Below are 27,266 nucleotides of genomic sequence, written 5' to 3'. Positions count from 1 at the left end.
CTTGCAATAAATTGACAGTAAAACTAGTAATTTAGGATGATAGCATGTTTTATGAACATGAAAAAAAGAAAAAATTATAATTTTAATATTTTATAATTAAAGTTTTACAAATTAACTAATTGTAATTTTAACCCTACATATATATTTTTTTCAATAAAAAATCCAATTCAGGTTTGGCACTTTGGGACTTCTCATCTTTCATAATAATCATAAACACTGATAATTATATAATTTGATTTACTAAATTATCCATTGGTAGATAAGAAAAAATGTGGAAGTTTTCATTTAGAAATTAAAAAACCTACTTTTTATTGTAATTAAAAAAAACAACTTAATATGTTTATACTTATTGGACAAGATGTTTAAGTAAAAATGCTTTAAAAAAATATATATTAGTCTTAAATTTTTTGTAAACATAAAAAATCTCATTAACTAAAAAATTAAACCATTTTTTTTAAAACCTCCTATATGTCTAGTCAATCTGGAATATCACCAGTTAGACTACAAGCAGCAAACTGGGAACATTTTGTGAGATTTATCCCTCTGAATCCCATCAAGAAAACACTCTCCAGAAGCTGTGTTGTGTGTAAAGCAAGGAAGAAAAGAGTGAAACACTGTGTGTGAAAAGTGTCAGTGACGTTGCACATCCCTGAGTATTTTCAGGTATACCACATCAACAAAAACTTCTGAAACACTATTATCATCGCTCCTCATCACTTCAATAAATAACAAGATAAGATTTGTACAGATTTCTTATCAAAAAAATGATATTATTATTATTATTTGTGATTAAGTATGTATGTCAAAATATTCTTATTTTCTTTTTATTAATAGTAAATACAGGGTCAACTATGGGAAAAATATTAGTAAGCAAATGGTTTAACCCTTTAACTGGCAAGGTCACTAGCGCAACAATATATGTTGTTTATTAGACGGCATCGTTGCAATTGCGACATTTATGTATGAGTTCACATCTGAGAATTCTATTTTATTCAAACACCATGTCCTGTAGGCGTTTTGAAGTAATATCTTCAATGATTCACTTGTGATTACAAGACCTCTTGCTAAGGGAATTCCAGGTTATGTATGACCCATGAGCAAAAATTAGATTTTTTATTGACAATATGAATGATTCTTTTAAAAAATATTTTGTGCAATTTCAAAACACATGTATAAATAAAAGTAAGATTGGGATGAAATAATGCGTGCACATTATATGCATGGCAAATAAGCATCACAGAAGATTCAAAATAAAAAAAATTTGATAGTGCTACTAATTATATTGTCCATGAAGAACTTTACAGCAGCAAAGATTTTTTTGCAGGTAATCCTGATCCATTTACACAAAAAGTTTTTTTTTAAAAAGAAATACAGTAATTCACTGGTTGTTAAAGAAGATGTGCCTGTGCCTAATGGGGATCCCGGATGATGATGGACCACGTCTAATCAGCTGAGTCATCTTCCAGAGTGCACAGAAAGACTGTGTGCTGTTTGTGGACCGACCAAAAAAGGGTTCGTGGTCATTACTGGTGTCCTGGGTGTAAATATGGAGTTTATCATGCCTAATTTCAGCACTACTAGCAATCTAAGCCTGGAAGGAAAAGGAAAGCACCCTCAACTGATTCCGAGTAACAATATTACCAATTTTTTCAATTGGTAAAGTTTTATATATCATTTTAATCAAAATAAAATGATTATTTTGTATAAATTTAAATTAGTTTGTAATAAAGTGGTTAATTATAATACCCAGTGAAATTTGCAAGAAAACTTATTTTCCCATTTTGAAAATTTAAGAAAATCTTTCATCAAAAAATTGAGTGATTTTTTCAACATTACAAAAATATTCTATTGAAGTTTTTATAAAATGATGTGTAATAATATAAAATTTAGATTAACATTTTTTAGTTAATTTTACAATAAGTCTCCCCAAGTAACTTAAAATTCATCTGCCATTTAAGCTAAAATTACCACCACCGTCATAAAAATGTTTTAAAAAGGTCAAATTTAACATTCACATGGTTACTGATTTTAGATAAAATGTCCCCGAGTTAACAGCACCTATCTTCTGGAAAGGGGCAGAAGCTTTAATTATTTTTTACTTTAATTCAGGTAAATTACACACAATTTGATAGTGCTACTAATTATATTGTCCATGAAGAACTTTACAGCAGCAAAGATTTTTTTGCAGGTAATCCTGATCCATTTACACAAAAAGTTTTTTTTTAAAAAGAAATACAGTAATTCACTGGTTGTTAAAGAAGATGTGCCTGTGCCTAATGGGGATCCCGGATGATGATGGACCACGTCTAATCAGCTGAGTCATCTTCCAGAGTGCACAGAAAGACTGTGTGCTGTTTGTGGACCGACCAAAAAAGGGTTCGTGGTCATTACTGGTGTCCTGGGTGTAAATATGGAGTTTATCATGCCTAATTTCAGCACTACTAGCAATCTAAGCCTGGAAGGAAAAGGAAAGCACCCTCAACTGATTCCGAGTAACAATATTACCAATTTTTTCAATTGGTAAAGTTTTATATATCATTTTAATCAAAATAAAATGATTATTTTGTATAAATTTAAATTAGTTTGTAATAAAGTGGTTAATTATAATACCCAGTGAAATTTGCAAGAAAACTTATTTTCCCATTTTGAAAATTTAAGAAAATCTTTCATCAAAAAATTGAGTGATTTTTTCAACATTACAAAAATATTCTATTGAAGTTTTTATAAAATGATGTGTAATAATATAAAATTTAGATTAACATTTTTTAGTTAATTTTACAATAAGTCTCCCCAAGTAACTTAAAATTCATCTGCCATTTAAGCTAAAATTACCACCACCGTCATAAAAATGTTTTAAAAAGGTCAAATTTAACATTCACATGGTTACTGATTTTAGATAAAATGTCTCCGAGTTAACAGCACCTATCTTCTGGAAAGGGGCAGAAGCTTTACTTATTTTTTACTTTAATTCAGGTAAATTACACACAATTAAGATAAAGTTGTGATAATCAATTCAATTCGCTTTTTCCTGTAAAGCGCACAATATATAATACAAATAATAGTTTTTACTTTCACTAAACAGAATGTTTCAATGAAATAGATTAAAATGACGGCAAGAAAATTTGCCACTCATTTCTTTTGCCAGTATAAACACTTCCGACTAAACAAATCAGTCTTAACCGTGCCTATTTTTTATATAAAATTTTTCTGGGTACGATGAAATAAAATAAAACTTCAATTTAATTGTTTAATCAGGAATGTGCAAACACAGCTGTCAGCAGAAAATGAGATCTCTGCTTTTTTGTAACAAAAAACAATTAACTTATTATATTATGTTTATATCAATTTTAATTCCAAACTCAATTTAGAAACTTTTGTATGAAATGAAAATGTCATATTGAAACCAGTTCTTTATCAACCTGGGCCAACAGGTTTAGATAATTTTTATTTAAATTATACCTCTTTTTTTAACAGAATGATCTATTTTGTTATTTTTTCTTAATATGCAAAAAACAAACTATGCATAACATGCACATAAATAATTTCCAAGGAAAAAGTATATTCCTGTAGTTAATTTGAAACTATTCAATTTTTTCCCTTTTTTAAAAAAAAATAATATTCATATTTATGAAATAATATATGCTAAAATGTAATGGAAATAATATCAATAACATTAATAATAGTAGTAACAGTAGTAGAACAGTGGTACATAAATTATTGATTGATTAAAACTGGTAAAATTATAAAATAACTAGTTATAGTAATAACATTTTAATAGATTAACATATTACATTTCAGACGCTCCACCAAGAGCCTGTTCAGTCATTCGGAGGCATAACGACTCCAATCTTGAATTCAGTTCAGGATCAGTCTCAGTATTAGGGGCAGATTGAGTTCTCTGTACATTTGCATGACAATCACCACTTAACTATAAACAATAAGGTAAAACAATATTAGAATAAAACAAGCATTCGATAAACATGAAAATATGAAATATACTAATAGAATGGCACTATAGTCTGCTGTCATGAAACTGAAACCTATTTAAGAATCATGACATTGTGCAATTCTAAACTCTTCACATGATTGTAAAGTATTTTACATCTAAATCACGTACCTATAAGAAAAAAAAATTGTGTGTTAGGATGTAGTAAATAAACCTGATTAAAAATATGTAGCACAATTTAAACAATAACAATGACATTATTAATTAACAATAGGAATAAGCATATTTATTTTACTGGTTGTCATCAATAATCTTTACTGAAAGATGTTCATATTGTCCGTCAAAATTTTTTTTTTTTTTTTAATTTAATAATAGAAAACACACTTCTGTAGGCACTCAATTCAATCTGACAACTGTAATGTCATTCTTCCTTTTGGCAATTGTCGCTTTATTTTTAAAAAAATAAGACTTCATAAACCACCATCATATATTTTGGGTAGTCACAAAAATAAAACTGGGTATTAGAAATTTTAAGAACCAAGCTTACTAAAGATTTTATTTTTAATAAATTTGTTGAAATTGCGCAATTTTGTTGGCATTAACAATAACATTAACTACAAACTGGCATATGCCAACATATGCATTCACAGCTGAATATAAAAACAATCAGTCTGTCATGACAATTTTATTTAAATAATTTTTTTTTAAATTTGTAATTTTATTAAAATTAAATTAAAATTCATTCTTTTTTAATCTAAATTAATATAAATTGTAAATAGAATTGTAATTGTATTAAAGAAAAAAAAATGTCTAAAATTAAAAAATTATTTGACTTACTTCAAGTAAAGGGTGATCTTGAAGGCTAGGTCTCTTAGCATGAAATACAGAAGCAGCATTATTAGATGATATTCCACTACCGACAACACTACTGCAAACATTAGCCACCACAGGACCATGCTGTACATGATGTGTTGATATACCGCTAGCATTAGTTCCAGGGGAACCAGCCGTAATACTTATTCCAGAATTACTGCCGGTACTAGTGGTCAATGAGCTAGTAGGATTTCTATGAAATTGTACTTGCTGTCTAGGACAAGGACCAGTAGGTGACACGACACACTGCGGAAACCTTGAACCTGGTATCGTGGCTCTTATTGGAGGAGATGGTTGAAGAAATACATTTTGCGGAGGGTATCTTAATGGATCTGGCCTCCTAACATAAAAAGAAAATTACAGATAGTTCACTATAACATTTTTAAAAGTAAAAATATGATATTAAAAAATAAACATTTAACAAACTCGTTCAGGTTTAACAAGTAACAAATTTCCTTACAAAACATCAAGGTACTTCACAAAGGAATGAAATCCAAAATACGAGTGTATATTCTACTGATGAAAATAAAAAAACGATTCATATAAAATAAATGCTTTTTTATTTACCCTAGCCAGCCAGAAGGTTTGCTCAGACTCCTGTTTCAATGACAAAATGAGGCTACAGTGAAATTCTTGGGACAAAAATTATGGATAAAATTAGAATTTACAGTTAAAAAAAAAATTTAATCTAAAAACTGTAGCTCCATTAATATTTCCCCCAAAAATTTTTAAAAAGACAAATTTCAACAAAATTTTTAGAAATTTAATTCTTAAAATATTGATTTATGATAACGTAAAACCGAAAAGGTTCAAGAAATTTGACTAATTTAAAATAAAGCAGACTAAAACTTCTCAGAAAATATTATAATTTTAAACCAAACCAAAAATCTTCCTGAAAAAAATAACAGCTCAAAATTAAAAATAGAAAAAAAAGAAAAATTTATTTACAACTGAAGAATGAACGTTTGTAAATAACAAGTACATAAATACAAAGATAGTAATCATAATAAGCAACATACTGCATAGAACTGAATATGTTTTCCTAGCTAAATATTTCAACAAACTCCTAAATTGCAAAGAACTGACAGAACTCCTAAACTTCAACACCAGCACCCCAACAACACCACTGGAAAACATCAACCCTCCCACAGTAAAAGAAGTCTACAAAGCACTGGGTAAGATAATAATTACAAAGTGGTGAAAGAAGATCAAGCCTTTGTAGAGATCTGGAAACGTGAAGGAAAAACAGAAAAAATACCTTCCTCAACAGCTTAAGAAGAACTTCCAGAACACTGGACGACAGCCCTCATCCACCCACTACACAAAAAAAGGCACAAAACAGACTCAACAACTACAGGGGAATCTCACACCTACACAACTACAAAATTGTTTCAAGAATCATCCTTAAAAGGATCCTTAAAATCATCGTTAACAGGATTTACAATTTGAGAAAGAACTAGGAAAATACCAGGAAAGTTTCAGATCCTGGAGGAGCTTGTCCAGACCAGATCATGAGCCAACAGAAGAAAAGCAGAGACATGGTGACAACGTTTGTTTACTTCAAAAAAGAATACGATTGCATCCTCAAACAATTCCTACTTAAAATACTAAGAAACCTCTGACTACAACCCAAATTAATAAACTTACAAACATTAAGTAAAGTAAAATTCAGAGGCACTATTGAAACCATTTGATATTAAAACAGTACTGCACCAAGGCGATGGACTCTCACCACTACTATTCAATTGCATTCTGAAAATGGTAATGAGGGAATGGCTTTTAAAAATGCCCCAAGAATAAAAATAGGCTAAAAAATCAAAACAAACTGCCTTGATTTTGCCGATGACTAGACAATGCTAGCAAATGACATGGACAAAGCTAAAATCCAAATATTAGAACTTGAAAATATTGAAATAAAATTGGCCTTCATTCAAAAAGAAAGAGATTATGCCCTAAAATCAACACAATTAAAAGAAGTAAATGTAAATGGTAATAATAAATAATAATCCAGTTTAAATACTTTCAAAAAATAATAAACAATCTAAATTATAAAACCTCAATCCAAGCAACAACAAACAAACTAAAAATAAACTAAAGCACCAAAAAATTATCCTGGTAAAAATTGTTTATCTATAAATGCAAAAATAAGACACAAATGCAGATACTATGAAGTTCAGCTTTTCTAATACAGATGAAGCTTCATAATTTGAAGCTTCATAATAATTTGAAGTCTTTTAATTTGAATTATTTTTGTTATTTTCAGTTGGATATTTGATTTATTTTTTCTTTTCCTTTGTTTATAATTTTTCTTTCTCAATCTCCTCTAACACAAACCATTAACTGCGTACAAACTACGATAAAAATGAAAAAAAAGAAGATTATTGATTATATAAATCATCAGACAAAATTAATGTATGTAACTATATACTCTATATTTATAATTAGTATGTAACTATATTTATAATTAATTTTTGGTTTCTTTTAATGTACCAGTTTAAAGAAAATTAGTATAAGTACAATTATAATATGTGAAGCCACATATGCAGAAGAAACTATCTTCCACCTGAACGAACAATCTAAGACAGACTCCAGAAAATCGAAAGAAGTATTGGAAGAACCCGTATCAACAAAAAGTAACACACAGATGGGCAGTGATGGATCGTTCCCAACAAAATCGTGTACAAAGAGTTAGAATCCATCCCTGATAGCATGCACATGAGGAGACTAGGATTCTTTGAACACAATGGGGATGCAAGATTTAAAACTTCTGAAACAACAAGTAGAGTACAATCTTGACTTGAAAAACACCACGATAGGATACAGATGGTTTAGAGAAATAAGAGAGTATCTGAAAGGAAATTACCTTACACCATAGACAAGACAAAATTAAACAAGCAAAAATCAAAGACAAAAACACTCGCTTTATAATCACACGACAAACACACAGCAGACATTTTCAACACCAGAAATTTACTTCTGATAATTTTTTTGTAATAAATAACATTTTTTTTATAAGAACTTCCTAATAATAAGCAATCCTTCCAGTTATTTTTTTTTTTTTAATTTCCAGTCATTCAGAACACTGAAAAATTAAGAATTCTGTCTTTATCTTTCTGTTTTACAACTTCTTAAGTTGTGATCACACAGTAATTTATAATAAAATGTATGCTGTTCAAAAATGATAAATTGCAGTTGCAGTAACATTACAATGAGGTAAACAAGATTTAATGAACTGAGCGATAGTTTTATAAAATTATATTAATAAACTTAACAACTAAATGATATAAACAAATTATAAATTTACATCTGTCTTTGCTGCTGACTGATTTGTAATTTCCACGATGATATTTTTCTTTTTTGTTGAGATGTGAAAGCATCATGATGGTAAGTTTTATCAAGAAGTGAAATGAAACAAGTTAAAGCTTCTTCATCACCTCTACCGCAAACCATTAACTGCGTACAGACTACAATAAAAATGAAAAAAATACATTATTTCTGATTATATTATCAGACGAAATTAATGTATGTAATTAATCTATATTTATAATTAATTTTTGGTTTCTTTTAATATACCTGGTTTATAAAGTAAATAACACAAAAAGCCAAGCATAAGCTGGCCACCTACTTCACGGAATGAGTTAATCTATAGGTAAACCTATAACATATTACACATTATAGGAGCCTTAACATACTTACAGCATCAGTATACCTCTTGCACCAAAATGATATGATTGCATCTTACCACGTTTTTATATGAAAACCACACTTGCTACCAGCATATTCTTATATCACAATATACCACATATTCTTATGCTACATATATTCTTATGTGTTTATCTACTTCAACTGTATTCTTTTTTCCTTAAAATGTAACAATAATATAATAAATCTCAGTATACCCAGTTTTTATTTGAGTGAACTTCAGTTTTTATTGTTTCTTCTTTGAATACTCTGTAAATAAAGAACCACCTTTTTCATAAAAATATATTTTATCATAATGCATAAAGAAATGGAAGATTATCCATCCAACCCACTCAACAAAAAAGTACACAAAAATGTTCTGCTCAAGCAGATGAAAAATGCAATAGCTTTAAATAATAATAATATGAAAAAACAATACTGCCTTGATATAAAAATCAAAAATAATTTCTATTAAATAATTTGTTGATTCTTATAAAGTATACAAGTAAAAATAACATACTACACAGAAAAAACCAATGTTGCTTTTTCAAAATAAATTTTGATAACACAGGTATAAAACTTGACACGAATAAACCAAAACATTCCCATTTTTGCTTTGATCTAATTATAAAATACTAGTCATGGATTTTTCTGAATGTTACATTGTAAAAACGCATTCATAATTTGCTGCACCTCACCCTGTACAGCGAACTGAGTGAGAATAGCTGAAAAATTATCAAGCATTGAAATTTGGAAACAGATCTGTGTAGCCCACAGAATCTAGAAATATGAATGACATGTTAATTAGATGTTTTATCAACAGCACTGTAAAACTAAAGCATATATTATTATACTAACATATCATGGCAAATGAAATTGTGAAAACAACAAAAAAAGAAGTACTATTTTTCAATGAAAAATAAATTCTACGGGTACCTTTTCCTAATACTTTAGTAAATTGAGCCGGTATATCATCAAGAGTTGTCTGCTGTCTATTACCACCACTAGAGCCACTGGTATCATCATCACTGGTCGCTGGCTTAATTGGAGTGACCAACACTGCTTTCAGCATATCCATGGCATTCAAAAGATTTCCACCATTTATTACATCCTAATATAAATAAGAGATAATGTACTAATCATAAATATTATGAACAATAGTAACAAATTCATCAATTGTGTTTCATTTGCAATAGGCAAAAAATTAATTACTAGTTAATCAAAGCTTCAAAAGTTCTTTCTTTCTAAATTTAAAATAAATACTACCAGTATTACCTAATTAGAAAATAATTAGTTATTATTTGGAAGTTGAGCTGACAGTAGACCTACTCTCTCTTAATAACAGCAGCAAAATATGCTAAGTACATAAAGGTTCCAAAAAGCAGTTAAAAGTTTTTTAAAAATCTGTCTCTTAATCCTTTAGGTTTTGTTATTATAAAAAAGGCTATCAGCTATCACTAGACTGAACGAGCATTTCAGATTATTTACGTATACACTGTACACAAAACAAAAATAAATTTTTAATAACATTAATGTTGACAATGATTTTCAACTTTTTTTTTTATTTTTGCCTGATGAATTAATTCATCCCAGAAGCTTGAAAAGAAAAGCTTGTATATAGGAATATGAAAATGGAAATGTATAGTGTATGAAAAATCCTAAGCCTGATTCAAACCCAGGACCTCCGGATAAAAGGGCAAGGGGCTACCACTCTGCTACAGAGATCAGCAAAATCTCTGTAAAAATGGAATTTTAATACTATTTTAAAATACTTTTAAAATAGCTTGGATCTAAGATCAATATAAAAAAATGTTTAAGACCAACATAAAATATAATCCATCAGAGCTGGATTCAAAAAAAGTCTGAAATTAGTTATTTCATCTAATTTTTAATAAAATTTTGTTTTTATTAATTTTTTTTATACTAATATATGTTTTTTTTTTTCTTTTTTTTAATTCACAAATTTCAGGATAAGAAAAAACTAAAAAGACATACTGACCTGTTCTAATTGGCATAGGTTACTGTATCTTTCACGTAGTTTGGCAATAGAAAGTATTATTTTACGTCGAGCACCTTGTGTTACTGGGCCAGCATCAACTTGTTCTAATACAGAATCAAATGTTTCTTCACTCAAAGATAACATCTGTTCATATGTTAATTGTGAAAACAGTCTTGAATATTTGTGCAACCTCAGCGATTTCAGCCATGCCTGAACATCTATTAAAAAAAAAATTAAAAATTTAGAAGATTTGTTTCCAAACAATGCATATATTTTATAGAGTAAAATCACAGAAATGATACATCTTCACAGCAAACAAGTTTGGATTATGTTAATTCAAACCACACATTATAACTAAATTAAATATAGAAAAAACAAAATATTTATAATAGCAATTTTAAACAAATTTTATTCTTAGATAACACTCTAGATAACACACGGCAACATAATACTTCTATTATCTCTCTTAAAAAACATCAAAAAGAGGTTGTTTTGAAGAAAATTGGCATACCAAAATAAAGTATTTAATTATGATCTTATGTTTCTATATACAAATATGGATTGGAATATATTCACATATTATTTATTCTGTCTTCTATTATACGTCAATAAAATCACAATTAAGGAAATTAATTTAGATAATTTATAATTATACATATTGTAACAAAACCAGTATAGCAAGCTTCAGTAATGGATTCCTACCAATCATTATGAAAGTAGTAGAAAATATAATAATTGAAGGAACCCAGATAGGGAATTAAAGGGATTTGTAAAGGTAACAGGTCCGCTTAATAATAATGGTCCTTTGTAACAGTGCTACTGACACACCTGAACAGATGTTTGTATCATGAGAAAAATTACCAAACCAAGGCAAGGAATGCATGGGAATGCAAAGATTTGGTTGACTGGTCTGGCAGATAAAGAAGATAGAAGTATAAATACCCCTGGGCTAAAGTCAGTTCTGCAAACTAATCCAGCGAGACGTTACGACATCAGTTCCGCAAGGAGAGCGCGAGATGTTACAATGTCAGTCACAAGATTTCTGCGAGAAGTGGGCTGTGCAAAGTCTGCAATCAATTCTGCGAACCAGCGCAGTGAGACATTACAACGTCAGTCCAGCGAAGAGAGTCTGCGAGATGAGAGTGCGAGATGTCAGTCAGCGAGAGCATTCTGCAGGAAGGACAGTGAAGGAGCAAATTTCCAGTGTGAATTTATTATTATTTATTATTTTAGTGAATTATTATTTATTATTTTAAACTCTGCCTTGTGTGCAATCTCTGTTTATTATTACTATTGACATTTATGACTATTTGATGTTTAATATTATGATTGTTTTAATTATTAATTAATTTGTTAATTTTATTAATTTGTTTTATGTATTAATTTTTTTGATTATTGTTGCTTATTATTATTGTTATTGTCATTATTATTACTATTATTCTGATCGTAGTTGTGATTAGTATTTGTGTATTTACTACTTTTCATTAATTTGATTATTGTTACTTATTATTATTATTATTACCACTGTCATTATTTTATGTTTTTAAACTAATAAACTGTAATTATATAAACTTTCTAAATTGTCAATCTCTCAATATCCTGATTGAGTTGTGAACACAGGACAATATAATGATTTATAATTTTTTCTTAGTATTCTTTCAAGTTAGTAAATCTTCTGTTATTTTTTATTATAATAAATAATGTAAATAAATAATTATTTATTACCGTTTTAATAATTAAATAAACAAATGAATGTAGAAAAATTATTATTTATTCAATAACAAGGAAACTAACTGTAGTTTAACATAGTTCCCCAGCCACATTTAATCACATGTCCCATCTTTTGTGAATTTTTTTATTCCAGTAAAGAATTGTTCACATCTGTGTCTGAGCCATTCTTAAACTACATTTTCGACCTGCTCGACTGCTCACTGCTTAGTATATGTAAACTATTTGAGGAGACAACAAAAAAATCTGATTGTATGAGATTAGGATTCTAAGGTGGATGTGGTTAACACCTCCTACCAAACCAACTTTTATATAGCTTTCAGTGTCTTTTGAGTAGGTTAGGGAATGCAATATTATGCAGAATTACACCTTTTGAGAGAACCAGAATATTTCTTACTCATTGATAGTTTCACTTTATTTTCTAATATGTCAAAATAATTACTCTCTGTTCACTCTAGTATGTAGCGTTACTGTTGATTTAATGTTTTTCTAAATAATCACAATAAATTGGGCCATTATACTCCCAAAACACAGTCAGCATCACTTTTCCCACTGACTTTGGAGGTTTTGAATTTTTTTTTGTGCTGGGCAAACTTTGAATATAAATTTCATCAAAAATTATTATTATCTAAAAATACTTATTATTATAATACAATCCCAAAATAATACAATTATTATAATAAAAGATGAAGTATAAATAAATACCTCATTATATATATATATATATATTGTATTTCATGCAATGAAAATGTTAAATAAGATTTGAGAAGAATGGCAACTGACATTTTCAGTAATTATACTGAAAACTTAAATTTATAAACCTCAAATTATATTATTTTAAAAAACTGAAGATTGTAGGAAACTAATATACTTTCACACCTACAATAAAAAATAAGTATTCAGAAAATTTTTGAAAAAGTATGCTTTCTTCCATTAGATCATATTTAGGCACTATAGTAGATATTTGATGTGAATTTTATATATAAAATATTTCAAGAAATGTAAAAAAAATTTACAATAAATAGTATACCTTTCATTCCAGGTGAATTATAACCATGGGGGAATTTAAGATCATCAAGATGTGTTTCAGAACCACTACCAGATGATGTCTGTGACTGTGGTGACAATGGAGGACCACCACTATGGTCAGACAAAGAAAACCTGCGACTTTTACCTCTAACAACTGACATGTCATCCTGAAATACAATAAATAAATAACTATAACAATAAACATAACTAATAACTATAAATCACAAACGTAATAGTGAAGGTATTATAAACATACATAAGACAAACATTCTATGATGAACATAAATTAAGAAAGGTAAGCACACACAAACGGCAAACAGGAGTGAGTAGTCATAACTTGTTTTACAATTTGTAAAAAGTTGTAAAGGAATTGAAGGATACATTTAAAAAGAGATTAATAAGTCACTGTGACTAAAAATGTGTGTAACTAAAAATGAGTAAGAAGAGATATTAAATGACAAACTTTTACTGAGAAGTACTTATTGACAAAAGAAATTAACTTTTTAATTACACTGGTCAACATAAAATTTGGAACTGAAAAGGGAGTAGATGTTCTATATAGTATTTTATATGCTGAATTTGAATATGTATTCAGATTCAAGTTCCCATTTTATGTCAGTTCCAGTTAGTACGTTTGTACGTTTGCTTACTCGCATCTGATTTAAATTGCGATGCATGTTGCAGACCTATATTTGAGACATAACAGTCAAATGTTGTCATTTCATGTCAAGCCAGACATGTCAGTGAATCAAGTAATTAGTAATTCAACATGATGAAATTTTCTTCAGTATGAGTTCAGCTCTAGCTGAGTTCTTTTGTTGCGGTAGTGGTTTTATCATACACGTATTACAAAGATTGTTTCATAAATGATACCATATATTTAGTAAAAGATTTTTATGACAGAACAACTTTTTTGTATTATTTTATTGAACATCATGATGTGTGCATGCATGCATGCGTTTCATGCATATGTTTCGCACTGTGTTTTATTGTACTCCATGGTGAAACAATTTTAGGAAGTATTTTACATAAAATACTTAATTATTTTTATAATTAAGTAAGTATTTCTGTAAGATTTCAGTTTACTTTCATTCATTAAAACATTTTGAATTTTACAATGAATAAAAATCAGGCTTGTAAAGATTCTCCAAATACTTTTTGTTACGTTTGCAAAGATTTCACCATGAGAAAACAACAAAAACCAGTATCAAATCTGCTGAACAATGCTTACAAACATTATTTTGACTGTCCCTTGAAAGACCAAGATAAATTCTGAGCTCCACATGTAGCATGCATCAAGTGCTACGTTAAACTAACCCAGTTGTTAAAAGGAAAAAATAGAATATTTTCCTTTTGGCATACCTATTATTTGGTGAGAGCCTATTATTCATTATGATGACTGATATTTTTGCTTAAATATTACTGGTTTCTGTCCAATTCCAACAATAAAGGCAATATTGCATACCCAACTGTTCGTTCAGCTATGAGACCAGTACTTCATGGCGTTGATTTACAGATTCCAATCGCTCCAACTTCTTGGAAAAAAGATTTCTGATTCCCCAAAGGATCAACCGATGAATCCTCAACTTCAATAAATATTAATTACATTTCAGAAGAATCAAATACTGAACCTCACCTCAACACACAAGCAGAACGGAGTGACCTAATTCATAACTTGTACTTGTCGAAACTACATGCAGAACTCCTAGTTCATCCTACTGAACTCCTAGAACGTCTTAAAGAATGGAATTTATTAAACAAGGATCGTAAAGTATTTCAGTAAATTTTTGTTTTAAAAATTTAAAAGAGATGGTTTAATTTGTTCCAACCATGATATTATGGGGTTAATGTCTGAACTGGACATTGAATATGTTATTCATAATTGCTGCTTAAATATACTCATCAAAAAGAAGTTTAAAGGCAGTGTTATTGCATAACTTGAATAAGTTTTCTTCTATTCCGGTATAGCACATGCTGTAGGAATGAAAGAAACGTATGAAAGTATATCAACAAATTTAAAAAGTATTTAATTTAGTATGATGAACACTCATGGCAAATCATTGCTGACCTGAAAGTGATATGGCTTCTTCTTGGTCTCCTTGGTCTTTTTGAGCTTTACAAAATATATGTGTACGCACTTGTGACACTACGCAGTTAAAGACGGGCCAAAATGAAATCTGTTTACCCAAGGAAAGGTAAATGTTGTCAATATTCTCCTGTCAAAGCAGACTGTATTATTTTACCACCTCTACACATAAAACTAAATCTGAGAAGAATTTTGTAAAAGCATAAAGATGGGAGACAGCTTTAAATATTTAGCTCAGATTTTTTCACAATTAAGTGAAGCCAAATAAAAAGAGGGAATATATTCATCGGGCCACAAATAAAAAAATTATTCAATGAAAACATATTTGACAGCGAATTCAGTCCTAAAGAACTAGCAACATGGAAGTCATTCAAAGATGTTGTTAATGGTTTTCTTGAAAATGAAAAACGATGATCAGCTTATAAAAGAAGTCTTAGTGAATTACAAAAATTTAGGCTGCTAATGTCATTGAAAATTCATTTTTTACATTCTCATTTGGACTTTTTCCCATTAAGCTTGGGTGACATCAGCGACAAACAAGGAGGAAGGTTCTTCCAAGATATGTTGCAGATGGAACAACGTTATCGAGGCAGATGGAATGAATTTATGATGAGTGACTACTGCTGGATGATAAAAAGAGAAGACTTCACTGAACACAAAAGGAAAATAAGAAAAAAGAAAATACAATAATGTAAATGTCTCCAAAATAAAGGTAGGAATTTTAATTGTAATTATTATTTTTTTATTTATTATTTAAGAAGTTTCTCAATATTTTAAAGGGTCATAACTAAAAATCTGAGGGTGATGAAGAAAAACTGATTTCATTTTAAAATTCAGCATAAAAAATACATTCTACTTTTATCTCGGTTCCAATTTTTTTTTTTTTTTGATGTGTGTAATTAATATAAATAAAAAAAAAAAAAATTTTTCAATAAAAGAAAAAGATAGAACAGATATGTACCAGAAAAAAATTGAAGAATTTTATATTCAGATAGGAAAAGTATGAACAATATAATAAATGTAAGCAAATTACTAAAAGGAAGGAAAGCTTTCATATTAAAAAACCTATTAGTAAATTTAATTTTTTTTTTTAATGTTTCTAATATTAGTACACCTATAAAAATTTATGTCATCATGAAAAGCCAGAAAGGGAAAAATAAACTTTTTGTCCTTGATAAGATTATATAAAGCATCCTACACAATCTGATGTTTTCACAATGTCTGGAATGTAGAAGGACATAGCAAACCTTATAATTGAAGGGTGTGAGAAGTAGAGATACAATGTCACATAGCAGAACTGAGACCATAGACTATTTCTAGCAAGCCTCTAAAGGTATTGATTCCAAGATAAGCTATGAGCACAGCCTGCAGAAGAATATTTTTCACAGATGCACTACAGGCTATGCTGCTAACAGTAATATTAATTACTCACCTTCTAAAAATCCATGAATTTCACTCAAATTATGCATTCAGAAAAAAATAATGCATTAAAAAACAAATTATAGATTGCTTTTGCTTTTTAAAAGGTTTTTAAAATTATATTTTTTTTAATATAGCAAATTAAAAAACAGGTCTGCAAGTTTATACTACACATTTTATTTTTTAAATGGTATACATGAGATTTTACTAGTATCTGTATATTTTTCTCAATGCAGTTATCACTTTGGTAATTGTTAACAATTAATAAGCATTTGATACCCAATAATACAAAAAAAAATAGCAGTAACTTTTAGATGAAGTAAATATTTCTTTGTTATATAGTACAAAATACATACACAGAAAATATATTTCAGAAAATTAGAGTAAATATCTTTTTAATCCAACTTTCCAAATAAAAATTCTGAAAATTTTACTAATTTAATTGTGATCAGGTAAATTAAGATCAAATTACTAAGAGACTGGTTTCTGTGCGTGGCTTCTTATTGTAAGTAACAGACCAAAAGCAATATGGATGATGCTTAAACCATTACTTCCCCATCTGTTACAACATTAATTTAGCAGCATCATAATTTGCAAGTATAACATAGAATAAATGATATACCTTTTAACACTGCACACAAATTCCTTAAAAAAAGGAAAAACCCTCCCAGTTACTTTACACAAACTTCAAAATTAATTACTAAGCTATCAATCCAAATAAACTATCTAACAAAACTAGATTCATAAAAAAAGTGAATCACAGATAGTTTTTTTTTTTTACAAAACCAGTCTTTATTTTATGATAAATAATGATGTCCACTCGAATACATGCTTGCTGTTTACAACTGAGTGATGTCCTACTATAACAATGAGCAACAATAACTATTGTTATTGTTGACTATTGTTATACTACACAATATCAAAGTAACAATCCGTAATAACAATGCTGTATTAAATAAATTAAAGTCAAGAATGACAATCAATCTTCTACCACAATCATCCACCTAGTGGATAATCCGTACCATGTGATAATACAAACTGGGCAAACAAACCCATTAGAGGAAACTTATAGTTTCCCCTCACATCCTTAACTATTTTTGCCTTTGTTTTCCAGAATTATAACCAAATCAATGAATAAGTCAACATTTTGTATAGTACAGAAGCATAATCCATGGTGAACAATATTAATGTCGGCAGTAAATTTGCTGCCAACATAATTCTATTGTACAGACATGTTCTATTGTATTATTATTCTCTGCATTATAATTCTATTAAGAGTGTTCCATTCCATATTAATTTCTTATTATCTACATATATTTTTTTAAATTTGCAAGAGAGTTAATTACTAATTTTTTTTTTTGCTTATCTGTATTAAAAGTTAATAATCATTTAAATGACACATACACTGTATGAGGTCACTGAGAGAAAAAATGTTTATCCACTTCTAATGAGTTATAAAACTGCAGATGTTACGTCATAGATAACTTTTAAAAATGTTTATAATAAAGATGAATTTAATATTGCTTATTTTTGCAGAAAAATTACTTAACTGTTTTATAATGAGTTTATACAATTAAATGAGATTGATATGCTAAACATATTTGCATCTGATGACCTAGTCACATTTAATAAATCTGTTCACAAACATTAATGAAATTTAACAATGATGGTTTTCACTGTACAGTTTTAATTGTTTTTTTTTTCATCTTTTGTGATGACACAGTATCACTTTAGTCAGTTCATTATCAAAGTCTCTCTGAAAGGACTGTTCGAGCCTTACGATCTTTCAGGTACTTTTTCATACATTCTGATCTCTGTGCCCTTTTGGTATTGAAAATTTTGTATTGAGTTTATTTCTTGTGAGTGAATAAAGGGACTGTCTGTTTTTGTCCTTCACTTTCTTGTTTAATTTTATCTTGTCTGTGTTGTCTTCTGGTGTAAGATCAATTTCCTTCAGATCCTCTCTATTTCTCTGAACCACCTGCATCCTGTCTTTGTATTTTTCAAGTCAAAATTGTACTGTACCAGCTGTTTCAAAAGTCTCAAATCTTGCATCACTGTCCAAAGAATCCTAATCTCCTCTTACATGTGGTATCATGATGGCTTCTAACACTTTATACATGACTTTGTTGGACATGATCCACCACTGCCTGTCTTTCTGGTTCTTTTTGTTAATGCAGGTTCTTCCAATTTAATTGTTCATTCGGGTAAAAGATGTTTCTGCTGCACAAGTGGCTTCTGGTTTTGTAACTACGTTGTAGTGTCTTATTTTTGCGTTTATGGATAGACTTTTTTAATGTAGATGTACCAGGTTAATTCTTGTGCTTTAGGTAGTTTGTTCTTGTTTGGATTGAGGTTTTTTTGTTTAGGTTATTTGTTATTATTTCTCCAAGGTATTTAAATTGGATTATTATTCTGACTTTGAAAAATATATTCTGAGTGTTGAAAATGTTTGTGTTGAGTTTTTTCTTGTGAGTGTAAAGCGAATGTTTTGATTTTTGAGTTTTTAGTTTAATTTTATCTTATCTGTGATGTCTTCTGGTCCTCTCTTATTTCTCTGAACCATCTGCATCCTGTCCTGGTGTTTTTCAAGTCGAGATTGTGTTGTACTAGATGTTTCAGAAGTCTTGAATCCTGCATCCTCAAGATATGTCCAAAGAATCCTAGTCTCTTCTTAGGCATGGTATCAGTCATGACTTGTAACTCTTTGTACACAACTTTGTTGGGCACAATCCACCACTGCTAGTCTTTCTGGTACTTCTTATTGATGCAGGTTCTCCCAATTCTTCTTTCGATTTCATGGAGCCTATCTGTCTTTGATTGTTCATTCAGTGCAAAAACAATATAACTTTCTAGAACTAGAACTTTCAAAAACTATTTCTCAAATCAGTAAAATATAACGCATTCTTAAATCATAAAAGAAATGCAATCATATTTCACTTTTGCTTGTGTAAATAATTGCAACCAGGCACAGTCTTTAAGCAGAGTTATTTAGAGAGTCCTAAGCTTGATGTAAAGATTGTGAAAGTATGTCTAAATGACAATGATATCTGTCAAATATGATCCTTTAGATGGCATGCAGCAAAGTTTTAGTTACTGTCAAGTAAATAACAATCAAGTAGAGTAAACAAGTAAAGCAAATGAAGTTTTAAGATTTTCTGAAAAATTGCTAAAACTGAAGTTTAAGCTGTTATAAACTGTTTTAAAAGTTTTAACCTCGACTGACATATAAAGAGTTAGTTTCCACTTTAAAGGAATCCTTCCCCTTTATTTTTAACGGTAAAAAAAGTAAGCTATTGAATTTAAACGTGGTAATATTTCCAATGATCATGAATGCTCAAAATGTCCAAAAATCATCATGATAGATGAAATAGTCACAAAAATCCACAATGTTGCATTACATGGTCACAGACTAAAGGACGCAAATTTCCTGGCTTCGAAAAGATCTCAATAGAAAGTATACACTACATTTTACATGACGTTTTGGATAAAAAAAAAACCTTGTGCCAAAGGGTACCATCATATTTATTATTAACACTCTACAAAAAAAACATTTAACTGAACCCTTTTAATTACCACAAAGAACGTTTAGACTTACTTAAACAATATTCCACCGAGTTTCTTTGGCTTAATATAAAGTAAATGAAAAATGGATTCACTATTGTAAGCCAGAGACCAAAAAGCAGTTTAAACAGAGAATGGGAGCAGGTAAAAGTGCACCAAAGAAAGTGAAAACAGTTCCATCTGCAGTTAAAGCCATGGCTACAGTTTTTTTTAGCTTTCAGTGGTGTGGTGCTCATGACTATCTGCAAAAAGGCAGGACCATCACCAAGAAGTATTAAGCTTCTTTACTTGACAATTGAAAGGTGATATTCAAGCTAAATGTGCACATGTGGCTGGCCAAAAAGAAAGTGCTCTTTCACCACGATGATGCATCTGCACACATGTGTCTGGTTGTTGTTGCAAAACTCCATGACCCATGCATTGAAGTGCATTCACATGAGCCGTATTCACTAGATTTGGCTCACAGCAATTACTTTCTCTTCCCAAACCTGAACAAACTGCTTGCTTGGAAAAAAATTCATTTCAGAGGAAGCTGTAATATCAGTTTTTTACAGAGTTGGATAAGTTGCATTATACTGAGGGTATTAAAAAACTGAACCTAGAATGAATATTTTCATTTATGATAAAGTAGGCAATCATATGTTTTCGTGGTATTCAAGAAATTTAAATAAGCATTATTCTCACTGGTAAGTTTATATTGATTCCAAAGTCCAACAGCAATCACACAATAAGATAATCAATAATCATACAAATTAATAGAAGTTACTTATTTACAAACGAAATAATAACAAGTACTTATCACACTTAAAATTAAAAGATGCATGCTTGTATGCACATGTGCATACAAGCATGCATGCACATGTGTTAAATCATAGTCCTACTATCAAGCAAACAAAACTACAGAGTAAATTTACAGTAGAGTGTAAATTTACACTTAAACCCTCGACTTCTACCTAAACAGTTATATTCTATAATAATTGAACAGAGATTTCTTTATCAATGCTTATTATTTTATATTAACATTAAAAAATTTTAAATATCGAGTAGAACAACCAATAAATTGAACAATATAAGAAGGTGAACTGTAAAAAAAAACCTGTTTTAATAGTGGAAACATTAAAAAGTGACTGTAATTTGTGATGTACAGATCTGCTACATGAACAGAATATTCAGTAAGTGGTTCTTATGTATACAGTTGAGCTAATCTGTCATTATTTAACCGATACACTTAATGAAAGTTAATGGACACAATGACGACACTACACACATTCATAATTTACATTTCCTGATGTGAAGAACTAATATAAAACAACAATTTTTCAAATGCCTTGCACATTAATTTCAATAAATCTTTTTACTACAATATGTCAACTTTCTAAAACAATTTAAAACTTATTTAAGCCAGTCACAACAAACATTCAATATTACACATATTTGATATAATGTATATATAGTTTATTTGGAACTTTTCCAAAGTGTAATCTTTTAAAAGTAGTTTTAAATTAAAATAAAAATATTAAAAATCCAGATCGTAAATATTCATTTTATTAATTTAGAAAAACAAATACTGCAGAGCATTCATTTAGAATGACATTTTTATTGAAAGTCTGAATTAATAGGATAAAAAAAAAATTAATTTTATAATTCATAAGATAATCAAATTTACATTATGTACTTTTTAAACCTCTTGAGATCCTAAGATTAAAGGACCATGTTTTTAATTCATGCTCTTATAACTAATATAATTATTATACTGCACTCTCTGAGAAAGTATTACTTCATTAATAAATTTGTTCAATAATCAATCACAATTCAAGATTATTAGCCTCTGAATTGAAAGGAACTGGCCACTAACCGATAACTTAAAACAACATTATCAATACTACTTAAGCTTAAGGTAATAAACATTAATATTTTCATTTTATATAAATAACGGTTTTCATTACTTTATTACACAATTAATTAATAAACCATAAAAAGTTTTTAAAAATTAACTAACCTGAGAAGTACACAATTCACTTGGAGGCGTCACACCAAATGGAGGGGTTAGACTGTTACTACGCTGTTGCCTATTTTTTTGTTGCGAATGTAGGTGAGATTGCAACATGCATGAACCATTGCCCAAATTACCAATACCAGGTGAACCTCCACCAGGTGTACCAACATTACAACTTCCACCACCAGGAACACTACTACCGATGTTACTGCTACTACCAGCTGTACCACAACCTGAAAAATTAATTACAAAAAAGTCTGATTTAGTTTTCAACAAGATTTTAATTACTGTTATAAAAAACAACATTCATGTATAATGTATGTGTAAGTAAATACAGTATAATCCAATTAAGATTACATGCTAAAACAGTAATAAAAATCTTTCATACTATTGGGTGAATAATAACAGCATGGCTATCAGCAATTTCAATGCATGATAATCACACACGCATTAAAAAATTTGTATATGTTTATGAATTCTTCTGCAAGTATATTTCTGTTTTCATTTTGTTAAGATTATTTTATTAGTAGATTATTTACAAGGTAGGTTAGTTTAAAATACACAACGAAAAAATTTTTAGTTTTTGTTAGCAATACTCATAACATGATAAGAGCAAAATACCAAATAAACTTTTTCCTGTTTCATAGACAATACAAAACTGTTTATTTCATATCATTTATGACATGAACAAGCAATTAATGCTGTAGTAATTAAACAGCACACAATATCTAAATTCTGAGTTTTGGTTTAAAAATTACAGTAAAGAGACAGTAATTTCTAAATAGTTACAAAAAGTTGCTTGAACAAACATATGGAGAATCCACAGTTTAAAAAATAGCAGTTTATGGCTGACATAAGCGATTTAGTGAGGTCGAGGTCATATTGAAGACAAAATTCATAATGGCACCTGTCTATCTCAACAAATGAAGAAAATATAATGTTGAAAATATTGTTTGGAATGATTAAAGGAAGGATTGTCACTAATATTATAAATATTACCATATCAGTTGGAAGTTGTTACAGTACCTCGTAATAAAATATGTACAGTGTTTCAATCAGTACATAAATTCAAAATGTTGTCTGCAAATCAGAAAGAACCTCACATGACAGTGGCAGGTCTTGTTAAGGCTGAACGAGATGAAAATTTCCCAAGCAAAATCATAACAAGAGACAAGTTATGGTGTTTTTTGTAAATCCACAGATAAAATTCCAGTCACCATGAATGGAAATTAACATCATTTCTGTGATCACAGAAAATGCACTTTGATATAAACAAAGAGAAAGTTATGTTTTAATTTTTTTTTATTCTCAGAGTATTGTTCACTTGAATTCATTCCTGATGGGCAGTCAGTGAACAAAAGATATGTCTATATATCCTTCACTTCCATAATGTAATAAGAAAGTATACTGAAAAATAGGAAACAAAGAAATGGATTCTTTTGCAAGACAATGAACTCTGAAACATCCAATATAACGATTTGGTACCAGCTGATTATTACTAAATTAAAAAAGGTGAAATGGGAAAAGATTATATTACAAATAATACAAAAAAACGTACTTCAGAGCATAATGATAGAATTTCTTTCATCTCTTTTATCCAGACGATCCTTCTGGATAAGTGTAGGTGAATTCTACTTTTGTACACAAACATTTTTCCTATAATGGGATTTTTATTTCTTATTAAAACAAAGAAACTAATTTGCATCACCCTATTATTTCTTTGCAATTAACATAACAAAAAAACTGGATTAACTTAAAAATTAAAGATAAAAATACAAAATTAGAGTGTTTTAAATTAAGGCAAAGTGTCATGGTAATGAATGTTCTTTTAATAAAAACTGCAGTTAAGTGAGTTCATTTATAATAATTATATAGAGATATGACAGAGTAAAACAATGTAATAAGAGGATGTCATATTGGTTAAGTAACCTTAATGGGATTATACTGTGCATAAACATTATTTACTATCTTATAATAAACAAAGAAAAAAAATGATTCAATGAATAATTGTAAAATGAGATTAATGTGAATAAAATAAATATCAAAAGAAGTCATTAATTTGTTTTAATTATATCATATATATATTTATATTAGATAAATCTTTATATATATATTTCTTGTGTGCGTGTGTATGAAAGTGAACTCCTCCTAAACAGCTGGACTGATTTTGATGAAATTTTGTGTGTGTATTCAAGGGGATTCGAGAATGATTTAGATTCACAATTTGGTCCACTGGAAAATGTTTTTTAAATTAATTTTTTATTTATAAGTAGTTGTTGATTTTGGAATGTTTTACATTGGATCCGGCAGACTACACTACAATCGTAGTATCGAATATTCAATAATATTCTGTTTTAATTTTAGTTTGTCCTGACAGTTGGTGCTACGATCAAATTGAGAAAAATATTTCGTAATTTTGTGTTATTATTGTGTTACAAAAAATCGCGAGAAAACAGTTTTTTAATAAATAAGAGGCTAATAAATCAGATGGAAATGTAAACAAAGGAAAACCAATCAGATCAATGCAAGATGGCCGCTGTCAAACACAACGACCAATCACAAAGAGCTCGTATGGCCGTTGCCAATGTAAACAAAATCACAACTGATTAAGTAACAAGTAGGCAGCACTGCTATCGCGTTTAGAATTGTGCGCGTATTGTGAAATATTATATTATTTATTGAAATAACGTTTTAAAGTGTAATTAAAAAATATACATTGTGCAAATTTGTACGGTACAGTATTGAAGTAAAAATGTTTTTTTAATTTATTTATGTGTTGTTGATCTTGAGATGGTTAAGGTTCACAATTGGGTCCGGTAGGCAGAGCTGCGATCGCGTTTTAGAAGTTTTTTTAATTTTTGGTTTATCAGTCAAACCTGGTAGTTGGTGCTGCGATCGGATTCTAGGAATTTTTGTTAAATTTTTGTTTAAATTTTGTTAAATTGCTAATGTTCAGTTTTTTAAGGTTTTATGAAACTTTCAATTGTTGTCATTTAATCTGTATGTATACTCAGATCTAGCAATAGCGAAGCATTGCCGAGTCTGCTAGAACTGCACGCTTATTGAGAATATATAATTATAATATATTATTATTTATTGAAATAATGTTTTAAAGTTTAATTAAAAAATGTACATTGTGCAAATTTGTAAGGTGCAGTATTGAAGTGAGTATTTTACATGAATTTTAATGATGTATACATGTGCATTCAATAACAATCAACTTAACCTACAAATTTAAATTGTCAGTTCTCATTTGATTCTATGCAACTTATGAAGTATTGAACGGTTCTTTGAAAATAAAAATTTAAGTTTGTAAAATAAATTATAACATTTATAAAATTAAAATATAAGTTACTTATAATATAGTTTAAAGTATATTTAAAAAATTGAATTTATAATGTTTTAGCTGATTAATTTTATAAAAAGTTTGCTAAAATTATTTTTAATTTACAATTATCTAAAATTTGGTAAGATAGATGTTAAAATAAAGAATGAGAAAAATGATAAAAATTTCTATTAAAATTTTAACTACGTTGCTTTTTTACAGTGCTTTAATTTTTTTATTAATTGATGTTACATGGTTATGAAACATCAAAATTAAATTAAAAAAAACATATGTAGGCGGTACTTTTTTAGAATGATGTTAAGTGAAAATTAGTAGTAATGTGGATGAAAATTTATTAATTACACTAATTATTAATTTTAAGTAGTTTCGATTTTTTAATTCAATTTTCATCAGACATCTCAATATTTAGCGAAAATAAATATTAACCATACTACACATAATTAATCAATAAACCCATTACAATAATACAACAATCACAAACTGATAATATCATACTAATAGTCATTTTAATGAAATTTAGAACACATTCCTGCTAATTTTAACTTTACTAAGTTACTTATATTTATGTGTGTGCATTTATTACAGAATAATGCCGTGTCAGGACAACGTCTGTCGGGTCCGCTAGTATATATATAAAAAATGTATTAGATATACAAAATTATATTTTAAACCACCAGATGGAAGTATTTGTCTCTTTTTAAATAATGGTTTAATTGTAATATACATTACTGCAGTCAGCGAAAAAGAGTATAAAGTTTAAAGTTGGATAAATTAATATTTGGTATATTTGTACAAAAATTAACATATATAATTTGGTGGAAGTAACAATAACTTAGTAATAATAAAACTAAGTTACTACACCAAAAAGGTCTCATTTAAACAACACTAGATTTAAACAACACATTTAAACAACTTATCTAAACATACTGCTGGCGATTTTTTTAGTGAATTTATTTTTACAAATAAATGAATAAAAAAATACTCACTCATATGTTTTGAACCATTCATTATTTTTTCACCTAAAGACTTACGCCATGGCTCAAAAGTTCTGAAACAACAAAAAAATAAATCAGAATAGAGAATTAATTTTCACAGCATTAATATAAAAAAACCAAGATTAAAACAGAAAAAGTACACTATAAAACATGACATTATAAAAAAAATCAAACTATGCAAAATTATTAAAATGCAAACAAATTTCTGTAAGTTTGTTCTCTATATTACTTTTTACTACTACTATTTTAAATTATCAATAAAAATTTTGTAAACCATCGAATACTTCCAATCATATTGCATGGGGGATCAGATCAAATAAGCAATATTTAAAATAAATCTATAGTAAAGTTATGTATGTAACTTTATATATGGTTTTGAATACTAGATAGTGGGTACAGATGTACAGTGGTGGCTGCGGTTCAATTAATCACATATCTTCAGAATGGTCGGCCTGAGTCTGTACAAAACCATACCTCCTCATTTATATGTCATCATCTCATTAGACCAAGGGGTTGCTTATTGTTAAGATGTTTAAACCAACTGCAACATACACATTAGTAATAGGGAAAAAAAATTTAAAAAAAAATGTTCGTTTCAATTGTT

General features: G+C 28.8%; 1 protein-coding gene across 1 annotated transcript in view; it reads right to left on the bottom strand.

Annotated features, from left to right (window-relative positions):
- Positions 1-27,266, bottom strand: part of LOC142331172 (protein Smaug homolog 1-like) — a 55,822-nt gene that overhangs the window by 22,047 nt on the left and 6,509 nt on the right. The window contains exons 4-11 of the mRNA XM_075376882.1: positions 26,654-26,715; positions 22,325-22,554; positions 13,258-13,423; positions 10,500-10,717; positions 9,437-9,611; positions 8,124-8,283; positions 4,784-5,159; positions 3,792-3,928 (exon numbers count right to left, since the gene is read on the bottom strand). Of these exons, the coding sequence (XP_075232997.1) occupies positions 3,792-3,928; positions 4,784-5,159; positions 8,124-8,283; positions 9,437-9,611; positions 10,500-10,717; positions 13,258-13,423; positions 22,325-22,554; positions 26,654-26,715 (1,524 nt within the window). The remainder of the gene's footprint in view (positions 1-3,791; positions 3,929-4,783; positions 5,160-8,123; positions 8,284-9,436; positions 9,612-10,499; positions 10,718-13,257; positions 13,424-22,324; positions 22,555-26,653; positions 26,716-27,266) is intronic.

Source organism: Lycorma delicatula, chromosome 10 (assembly GCF_047948215.1).
Source record: "Lycorma delicatula isolate Av1 chromosome 10, ASM4794821v1, whole genome shotgun sequence".
In the NCBI taxonomy this organism is placed as follows: domain Eukaryota; kingdom Metazoa; phylum Arthropoda; class Insecta; order Hemiptera; family Fulgoridae; genus Lycorma; species Lycorma delicatula.
This window is presented reverse-complemented; position numbering and strand designations above follow the sequence as displayed.